This window comes from Lampetra planeri, chromosome 28, assembly GCF_965212315.1.
Source record: "Lampetra planeri chromosome 28, kcLamPlan1.2.h2, whole genome shotgun sequence".
Lineage (NCBI taxonomy): Eukaryota > Metazoa > Chordata > Hyperoartia > Petromyzontiformes > Petromyzontidae > Lampetra > Lampetra planeri.
Window position 1 is genome coordinate 5,428,366 of NC_136134.1, and position 10,931 is coordinate 5,439,296.

The window sequence follows — 10,931 nt, forward strand, 5'->3', positions numbered from 1 at the left end:
AGCGTGTGACATCACTCCACATGTCGCACCCCTCCACAATAATCATGAGCGTGTGACGTCACTCCACATGCCGCACCCCTCCACAATAATCATGAGCGTGTGACGTCACTCCACATGCCGCACCGCTCCACAATAATCATGAGCGTGTGACGTCACTCCACATGCCGCACCCCTCCACAATAACCATGAGCGTGTGACGTCACTCCACATGCCGCACCCCTCCACAATAATCATGAGCGTGTGACGTCACTCCACATGCCGCACCCCTACACAATAATCATGAGCGGGTGACGTCACTCCACATGCCGCACCCCTCCACAATAATCATGAGCGTGTGACGTCACTCCACATGCCGCACCCCTCCACAATAACCATTAGCGGGTGACGTCACTCCACATGGGGCAACCCCCCCCCCCCCCCTAATTAATAATCATGAGCTGAACAATTTTTCTATTGAATATTTCAGATTTACTGCAATATACACCCGTTCTTGGACGGGCAAAAGAGCTAGTATAATGTAATGTTTATCCGAGAGCCGGGGTTTTATGGGACCCCGGGGTCCCGCCATAAGGTTAATTTGCCAAGGGGCCGTCCATAAATGACGTCACGCACCTGGGGGGGGGGAGGGGGTCAGACATTTGTGACGAGGGGGGGGGATGGGAGAAATGTGACGTCACATCAAAATGCGCAACTTTAAATATAGACAACACGTTCTACTTAATTAAATAGACGTTTTCATAAATGTTTTCTCCTACAACATCAGAGTGCAGCGCCACATTAAATACACACGTGTTGTCTATATTTATTTAAAGTTGTGCATTTTGATGTGACGTCACATTTCTAAACCCCCCTCGTCACAAATGTCTGACCCTCCCCCTAGGTGCGTGACGTCATTTATGGACGGCCCCTTTGGCCAACACGTAGCTACCCAATTAGATCTTGAAATGACACTTTCACACTGTGGCATGCAAGCAGTTGATTTATAAATGAGTTACACATCATTATCACCAGCCATGGTCTATCCCGGACCAGGATTGTCATCGCCAGCCATCGTGGTGGTCTTGTACACGTCGCTCCGAGTAGCACGGTTGGCTACGTACGGTGCAAAAAAAGTTCAACGTACAGACATAGGTACACGCTCGCACAATGAATGCCTTTGTGCCGGAACTGATTTCATCGCTGCATCTCTGCAATGGTCGTCCCTACCGAGTTTGTTATCTCTCCTTTGACTGCAATTCCATTTCGCCAGTCCTATTCGCGGCCTTATTAAATGTGCGGCCTACAAACGTGGAACGTCGACACAACGTCGGTACAACGTCGGCATGTTTACTGGAAGGACAAGCGCGCTTTGTGGCTTCTAAATCCGTGCTCACAAAAACACCCCAAAGCGTGCATTTTCAGTTTTCATTTACCCCTCTTGTGTATTAGTGTTTTTTACACAATAATTTACGGAGTAGTTTTCAACGGTTGCATTGTTTGCTTTGATGGCTCCGAGTCCGTGCCTCGTGAATTTATTTTTAATGTTACGAAGCTCCGGCCTCGTCCATCAGCCCCATGTCCTCCCCGAGCCAATTAACTTTTCTTATCCATACGTAACACAATGCCATGCTTTGAAGTTTAGTCACGACAATGTATGACCCACACAGTGATGACTTCACATTAGTGTTGCTGTGCACGGTTATGCACGAGGCCCCCATCAAATTTTAACCAGGGGGCCAAGGCTCTGCAGACATGGGGACTCCGAGCAGATTGAGCAAATGAGATAAGGGCTTTAGAATTGGCAAGATAAGCAGGGGGGTCGGTGGGCAGGAGGGTTGGGACATCAGAGCAACCTGCCACATCACCCCCCCCCGATCCCTCCCATATAGTGAGTCTCATTTGAGCACTGTGGCCAGACATTTTCAAAGGGCAAGAGCGACCTGCTGACATTGAAAAGCCACCGGTGTTGTTTTAACGGAGCAGAGGACTGACTGCCTTGTGCATCACTCAGCCAGCTCTGCTGACAAAGGCAACAGTAGCTCGTTCAGTTTTCTTTATGGTCCTTGTGAACGGGCTGCCGGTGAGTTGTGCATTTCGGTGACGTATCTAGACGATTCGTGATAATACTGCACTGTCGTTTAATTGCGATGGACGGACATTGCTAGGCATTGTACAGCAATGTGTTGTTGTTGTATATTAAAGTGAATGCACTCCATGTGAAATATAATGTAAGCATACGTGATTTACAGTTATATACATCTTTTAAAAAACTATCAATGCAGAATTGAAGAATGACAGTATACAGCAGCAGTATTACAATTCGTATCGTATGTGCTGTATTTTTGTGTCAAATATAAATCACCCTAAATGCACTCAATCTCCACAGATATCAGAAGCTAAGGCGGTATAAGCCTTCAAAGTGCTTGGATGGGCACTTGTTGTTCATGCCAGTCGTTATAGGCTGTTGCAGGGCTACATTGTTGGTAGATGGTAATGCAGAAATGTTTCATTGCTGTACTGCACTTCTATGCTCCCACCTATGCTCTCCCCCTTTTGAACCTGCACTGAGCCGCGTGGTGAATCCAGCAGTGCATTGACAAATAATTATAGAGACAAAAATACACCCGTCTATGCTCTCATCACATCTCTTTGCGCTTGCAGCACAGTTCAGGATAAAAGCACACAAGGTTAGAAAAACGAAGCTCTTTACTCAGGAAAGCCTAAATACACCTCCAGGTTATCTCTCCAGTGTCCCGTTGAGGATGTTTGGCCGATTGATTTTTTTTGTTTATGAGTGATTTGCTTGTGGGAGTTAAATAAAGAACGTGGATGATCAGGAATGGGGACCTCGTGTCAAAGGACTGAGCTGTCATTGCTGACACACAGGCTTGGCTTTAAATTCAGGGAGCTGCCTGTGATTAAACTGGGGTTTTAAGTACTACGTCGAGAGAGTTGTTCTCAGTCCAGTCACCAATGACTCCAAAATAAACCCGATCACGTGAACGTTTCTTCTGTAATTACTTTGGCTGAATTTCATCTCGAAGAATAAAACATATATAAATATATTTCGAACCGAGTGACATGCGACAAACAATTTTGTATTTTTAAGGACAATTTCTGATATCTTTGTCTGTATTGTACGATCATTTACATAATTATGTAATGATTTAACATGCCTTCATGCTAAAAAAGTGACGTCACCAGATGCCACGTGACACCAATTATTCTGGGAAAGGCACAAAATGGCGATAAAAACGTCAAGTAATTTCCTGTCATCCTTTCATAAAACCCTTAAAGTGCTTGCCGATCAACATAAAAATATGTATTTAATAACGTAACATTTAGAATGCATGCCTCGATTTCCAGATTTTTCAAATTGAACCCAAAATCAAGAACACGTGTCTCGGAGTAAGCCTCCGTGAGGTGTGGCAGTGCCAACGTCAGTGGCTTTGACCACGATGGTCGTGTGAATCACTGGCGCCTCCCAGGACCTGGGTTAGATTCCAGACTCGGGCACCTTTCTGTGCGCAGTTTGCATGGCTTTCCTCAGGGTTCTCCGATTTCCTTCCACAGCTAAAAACATAAAATGGAAATTGTGTTCGGCCAAGCATCCCAATGCAAGGGACCCTCCCGTGAGATAATCTTTAGACTGTGAGCCTTTCCTGGGTATGTAATAATTAGAATAATATATTTAATTAGATTATTATTATTCTAATAATTATTATAAGGTGAGGGCGAACATAGGGGTCCCAGTAGAGCGGAGATGGGAGATAAATGTGACGAACATCACAATAACACTGCAATGCGGATTTCGATAATCACCAGAATAATAATTTCCCAAGCTGATGTCAAGTCTCACTGTCCTGCCACCTACACTCAGAGCTGATTTCATCGCTCCATCTCTTTAGTGGACGTCCTGTTCCCTGATTTGTAAGAAACACAATTTTTCTTGAAACCTACAATGTTTCAACACAATGGTATTGGCCAAATATCCCGTTGTCGAAATATAACCTGCTTCGCCATTACACAAAGCAACATCGTCCCCTACTGCAAAAGCCTGGCAGGACCCTCCTGAATCAAAGACACTCGTTGAGATTCCCCTTGTTAGAGAAGTGTGAGAACAAACTATATTGTTCTTCTTATTATGGAATCATGTTATTTTGACGTTGTGTTTGAAATCGCGCAGCACCCATGCTGAGACCGCTTCTGCTCGCCATGGCCCTGTGGGCCGGGCTGGCATGGGCCGGCTGCCCGCCCAGGTGCTCGTGCCGCGGCCGCATCATCCAGTGCCCGAAGCAGGACCTGGCGGGAATCCACTTCCACATCCCACGTGACACCGAGGAGCTGTGGATGTCCTCGAACCGCATCTCCTCGCTGCAGGCGGGCACCTTCCGCGGCCTCACGCGCCTCACCGTCCTCAACCTGGCCAACAACGAGCTCACCTACCTGCCTGCCGGAGTCTTCGACGAGCTCAAGAACCTGCGCGTGCTCAACCTCAACAACAACAAGTCAGTGCGCGGTGGTATCGGTTCAGGCTGTTGTAACAGTAATAACGATTTGTATGTGTCTCGTATGTATGTTGAACTTATTTCGCACTCCTTATGTAGCCAAGTGTGCTAATCCGAGATGCGGGGAAGGCCAACAAACTAAAATGAATTTCGATTTAAAGCTTTCGTGACTGCAGGGATTCATCTTCTTGGTTATTTCGGTAAAGTCACGTAGAAGGGAAATAATAAAATAATAAAAATAAAACATAACAAAATAATTCTCACGACGTTTCGGCCACACCTGAGGACGACTGCTTGCGTTGTGGCCGAAACGTCGTGAGAATTATTTTATTATGTTTTATTTTTATTATTTTATTATTTCCCTTCTACGTGACTTTACCGAAAGAACCAAGAAGATAAAATAAACTAGTCGGCCTGTGGCCATATCTGCTGCACTAAAGCAAATCTGCCTGCTGCATGCATTTGATTCCATGCGTTCATTACCTTAAATCAACAGGGTGAGTTCAACCTCTGTAGACCCTGCTTCTTCCTCTTTAGGCCCTGCTCCTTTCTGATTAGGCCCCACCCTTCTTCTTTAGACCCCACCTCTTTCTGTCGAGGCCCTGCCCCTTCATCAGGGACACAGGGATGGGTTTGTTTGGGTTTGTTTGGGTGGTGGTGGGGGAAGTGGGGAGCGATGGTGTAGCGGTTAGCGTGCTGCGCTACGAACCTGGAGACCCGAGTTCAGTTCCCGCTCACGGCCAACACCAGTGACGATTATCTGAACTGGTCCTGGGATTCTCCTAGGTCGACTCAGCCTCAATTGAGTACCTGGTGCGGTGTGTAAATATCGCCACTAGAGAGACAAAGGCGGTTGGGCGTGGTGCTGGCCCACCCACCCCCTCGTGTGCCGTGGCGGCCTTCATAGGTGCTAACAGCACTTGCTCCAACAGATTGCGAAGGCTATACGGGGGATATTTGTCTTTACCCAGCAGTCGGTAGTGGTGGGTGAGGAAAGTAGGGGTAGGGGTAGTGGTGGGGCGGCTTTATGATGACCAAAATCTCTCTTTGAACAATATAATAGATTACTTATTCATCCAGGAAAGCCACACTGGGCCAAAGGACTCTTTTTCAGGAGGTGTCCTGCTACATTAGGCTTTTGTGCTAAGATGTTTTCAGGCAATTAATGAGTGGTTTATTACATGGGGGGGGGGACCCACACGCACCCACACGCACCAGGGGGCATCCATAGATCATCCCCGCACAGAAGGAAATGATTCCACTTGCTGTACTGCCTTCTCCCGACGAGCCAGCGTATTGCACCTCGACGCCAAATGGGAGGGAAGTTTCGCAATCTTTGTGTGATCCACCAGCCATCGCTGCCTCCAGCGCTGTATTACAGGCATGCAGAGCCACCATCGTACGCCCCCCCCCCCCCCCGTTGTTGTTGTTGTTTGAGAAGCGACATTGGAGTTGTCTCCACACGAGAACCAACGGATCAGGGCTTCTCCTCAGCCAGAATGGTGCAGAGCACTGTTCCACGAATTACAGTGGCACGCCACATCTATCTCGCCCTATTCTGTCTTCGCGATACAATACAATTATTGCACGCAATTGGTATACACCGGGTTCATGGGGTCCAAATAATATTGGGTGCATTCAAATAGAATCGTAATGAAAAACTCGCCGCATCCGTCAAATGACACTGCTTTAATAGTATGCATTTATAAACGTGTCTGTTTCCTATTCGGGCAGTGTTATTGCCCAATGTGTTGGTTTTGTTGTTTGCTATGCGTGCTTGTGCACCACTGCAAACACATTGCGAACCAATTGATTCATAAAATCATTACGGACAAGAGCACCTTGTACTCTATCGAGTCACGAATACTGTTATAATTCAAGTTGATTTCTTTGAAACAGGCGAGAACTCAAGAGACCAGCGTCGAGTTTCATTTGCAACGGTGACTTGGGTCGTAGTGATTTGGGTCGCGCTTTTTCTTTAATCATCCGCTAAAAAGCGTCGCTATCTAGAAAGATCCCCCTCTGCGGATAACGGGACCTCTCCCGGATGCACGAGCGGGGGCGGTGCACAACGGGATCCGCCGCCTGTATTCGGCACAGGCTCAAGTTTTTGCGCGAGGGCACCTTCGACCGGCTGCCCAAGCTCAAGGTGCTGCACCTGCACGAGAACCAGCTGCGCTCGCTGCCCGAGGGCTGCCTGGACCGGCTGGAGAGCCTGGAGGGGGTGCATCTGCACGACAACCCCTGGGACTGCGGCTCCTGCACTGTACTCTACCTGAGCCACTGGCTCAGTCAGAACACCCTCAAGGTGGGCGCGTCACACGAACGCTTCAGATTTTTTTGGGAACCGTCCGATGATTGGGAATACATCTTGAGTCAAAATGCGCTCTCCGGTTGGCGGTTGAAATTTGAAGTGGACTGTGACCCTCAAAGGAATGGCGCCTCCCTCGTGCATCACGGCCCTGCCAGCTGACTTAATCGACCATTGACAAGACGAACGAACGAACGAATGAGAGGCATCAGAGTCCTGCTAGTTGACTCAATCGACGAATAACCCAACAAAACGAACAAACGGGTGAGTGAACAAATTTCTTTTCCACCACCTCCCGCAGGTGAAAGGTGCGCACTGGTCCACGGACCCCGATGCCGTTCGCTGCAGCGGTGCAGTCCCCGGCGTTCCCGGCGTTCCCGTGCGGAGCGTGGACACGGCCGCCCTGGGCGGGGACTCGCACTGCCAGCTCGGGGCGTGGGGCTCGTGCCCGGACGCCTGCTCGTGCGTGGGCAACGCGGTCGACTGCAGCTACCGGGGGCTGCCGAGCATCCCCGCTGAGATCCCCGTCAACACGGAGGTGCTGTGGCTCAACGACAACAGCATCCGCAACGTGTCGGCCACTGCGCTCTCCAAGTACGCGAGCGGGCGGGCGAGCGGGCGGGCGAGTGGGCGGGCGAGCGGGCGGGCGAGCGGGCGGGCGAGCGGGCGGGCGAGCGGGCGGGCGAGCGGGCGGGCGAGCGGGCGGGCGAGCGGGCGGGCGAGCGGGCGAGCGGGCGAGCGGGCGGGCGAGCGGGCGGGCGAGCGAGCGGGCGAGCGGGCGGGCGAGCGGGCGAGCGGGCGGGCGAGCGGGCGGGCGGGCGGGCGGGCGAGCGGGCGAGCGGGCGGGCGAGCGGGCGGGTGAGCGGGCGGGCGAGCGGGCGGGCGAGCGTGTGCGTGAGTGGGCGTGTGAGCAGGCAGGCAGGCAGACGGTAAGGCCCACCAAGCTGTATAGCTCTTTTTCAGAAGCGACCTGGCCACGAATGATAGTCCGACAAAGTGGCTTATCGTGTAGAAATTTACGGCAGCCAAATACTCTCAAAGCATGTTTCTAAAGGTGGAGGCAAAAACCGCAGAAAAATCTACGCGACCACGGGGAGAACACGCAGACTCCGAATATGCAGGCGCCAGGGTCGGGATCGAACCCACGATCTCCTGTGCACCTGGCGAGGTAGCCAACATCTCGCCACCGTGGCGCCCCCATGGTGGCGAGACGACGGGCAGGCGGGCGAGCTGTCTGGCATTCAACAAATCGTGTCCGGCCCTTGGGGTGCCCGTGTTGGTGCAGGATGGTCACCCACCCATGCCCGAGTAGCGCACATGTGGGCGCCCCCTTGTGCACAGGGAGTGTTGTAGGCTGCGGGTAAATGTGGTGGGCAGCAGGAGGCAGTGCAGGAGTAGTTCTTGTTGTACCTTCCTTATTTATATATTTTGCCACGAAAATTTGTCTTTTGTTGATATTTACCGGAAAAATAGGTTGAATGTTTTTTTTCGTTCATGCATAGGGCCTTCTTTATAATCTAGGGGGTGATGCACTGGCGAGATGTTATCTCCCTCGCCGAGTGTACAAAGGATTGTGGGTTAAATCCTGATCCTGACACTAATATATTTGGAGTTTCGATTTAAAGCTTTCGTGACTGCATGGATTCATATTCTTGGTTCTTTAGGTAAAGTCACATAGAAGGGAAATAATAAAATAATAAAAATAAAACAATAAAAATTCTTTTAATTTTGAAAATTTTATAAATTCTCACAAATTGTTTGAATTTTTATGATGTAAATGTTTTAATTATTTTATTATTTCCCTTCTACGTGACTTTACCAAACGAACCAAGAATATATATTTGGAGTTTGCTTTTTCTCTCTCCCCGTGAATTATGTGACTGGAGCTATTCGGTTGTTTTCGCTCCTCCGGTATAAACAAATATTCTGATATTCTGAAATAAAGTAGTTGTAATTATTAGTTTGAAAAATAGGGACCGCCCGCCACCCAACTCCTCTTGGGAAGCTTCTGTATCCGCCCTTGCCGACCGGCGACAGCATCTCGCCGCGCGTCCCCACGGAAAGCTAACCACGGCCGCGTTCTCGCATGCATGCGGCGCCCAGGCTGTCGAAGCTCACGCGCCTCTACCTGTCCAACAACGAGCTGGAGGAGCTCGCGCCAGGCAGCTTCGACGACCTCCGGCGCCTGGAGATCCTGCGTCTGGGCCACAACTCCCTGAGCACGCTGCCCGGTGGGCTGCTCGACCGCCTCGCCGCGCTGCAGGAGGTCTACCTGCACAACAACCCGTGGGGCTGCGGCTGCGGCGACGACGAGGCCTATCTGCGGCGCTGGGTGTCGCGCAACGCACCGCGTGTCAAGGTGTTCGCTGGGGAGACATACCCGGACAGCGCGCGCTGCGCCGGGGACGGCTCGCCACTCCGGAGCAGCGGGGCCTCGTGCACCACCGGCCCCGCGTTCAACGGCAGCTTCTTCCTGGGGTGACGGCCGCCGGCCGCCCCACCCACCCACCCAGCCACCAGCCAACAACTCACCCATCCACCCACAATTTACCCATCCACTCACCAATTCACTCATCCACCCACCCACCATCTCACTCACCCACCCACCCACTCACTCACTCACCCACCCACCTACTCATTCACCCACTAACTCAATCACCAGCTCACCCACCCACCGACCCACTTACCCACCCACCTACCCACTCACCCCCGCACCCATCCACTTACCCACCACCCACCAACTCACCCACCCACCCACCAATTTACCCATCCACCCACCCACCATCTCAACTCACCCACTCACTCACTCACCCACCCACCTACTCATTCACCCACTAACTCAATCACCAGCTCACCCACCCACCGACCCACTTACTCACTCACCTACCCACTCACCCCCACACCCATCCACTTACCCACCACCCACCCACTAACTCACCCATCCACCCACCAATTTACCCATCCACCCACCAATTCAATCATCCACCCACCCACCATCTCACTCACCCACTCTTTCATGCACCTACTCACCCACCCACCAACTCAATCACCCACCCACCTACCCATTTACCCACCCACCTACCCTCTCACCCACCCACCTACCCACTCACCCGCTCACCCACCCACCCACCGCTTCGTTTGCTTCGGCGGGGGGCTGGTCGAAAGAGACGAAGCATGTCTGAGGGTGAAAAGGTCGCTCGCTCGGGAACTTGCAAGAGGTCGTGACGCCGTGTTGGGGAAGTGTGTTCGCCAATCAATCCCCACCCCTATGCCTACCCTATACTGTACTAGCCAGCCAATCCCGAACCCTCCGGAGTAGCGGGGCCTCGTGCACCACCAGCTCCGCGTCCAACGGCAGTTGCTTCCTGGGTTGACGGCCGCTACCCACCCACCCACCCACCCCCGCACCCATCCACCCACCCCCGCACCCATCCACTTACCCACCAACTCACCCATCCACCCACCCACCCACTCACCCCCGCACCCATCCACTTACCCACCAACTCACCCATCCACTCACCCATCCACTCACCCCCGCACCCATCCACTTACCCACCAACCCACCCATCCACCCACCCACCCACTCACCCCCGCACCCATCCACTTACCCACCAACCCACCCATCCACCCACCCATCCACTCACCCCCGCACCCATCCACTTACCCACCAACTCACCCATCCACCCACCCACCCACTGACCCCCGCACCCATCCACTTACCCACCAACTCACCCATCCACTCACCCATCCACTCACCCATCCATTCCATAGGGCAACCACTCTTGACCTTCCCACAAACCGGTGCTCATTTTTTATCAACGCTGGAAGGAAGGTGGGCTGAGTCAACCTCCACACTTGTCAATCAGAATTTAGCACTTGCATGAAAACTCACCATAAATACGATAGCAAACCAGGTCCTAATGCTAGTCCACAAGCCTAATGCTAACCACTCTATTCAATGAGACCCTAACACAAACCGTACCCCTGAATCACACGTACCAATCAAACCCTATCCCTATCCTACCCTATACCAGCTCACCAGACCCTGACCCTAACCACAGAAACCAATGAGATGCTAACCCTTGTCCCGAAGCCCTATCACCACCCCCTGCCATGTAATCTTAATTCTGTTA

General features: G+C 51.6%; 1 protein-coding gene across 1 annotated transcript; it reads left to right on the forward strand.

The window, feature by feature from the left end:
* The first annotated feature begins 1,863 nt into the window (after positions 1-1,863).
* Positions 1,864-9,304, forward strand: LOC144728354 (slit homolog 1 protein-like). Its single transcript, XM_078607731.1, has 5 exons — positions 1,864-2,059; positions 4,166-4,487; positions 6,588-6,795; positions 7,100-7,392; positions 8,902-9,304. The coding sequence occupies exons 2-5, from the start codon at positions 4,171-4,173 to the stop codon at positions 9,278-9,280; spliced, it is 1,197 nt and encodes a 398-aa protein (XP_078463857.1). The 5' UTR covers positions 1,864-2,059; positions 4,166-4,170; the 3' UTR covers positions 9,281-9,304.
* Positions 9,305-10,931: the final 1,627 nt, after the last annotated feature.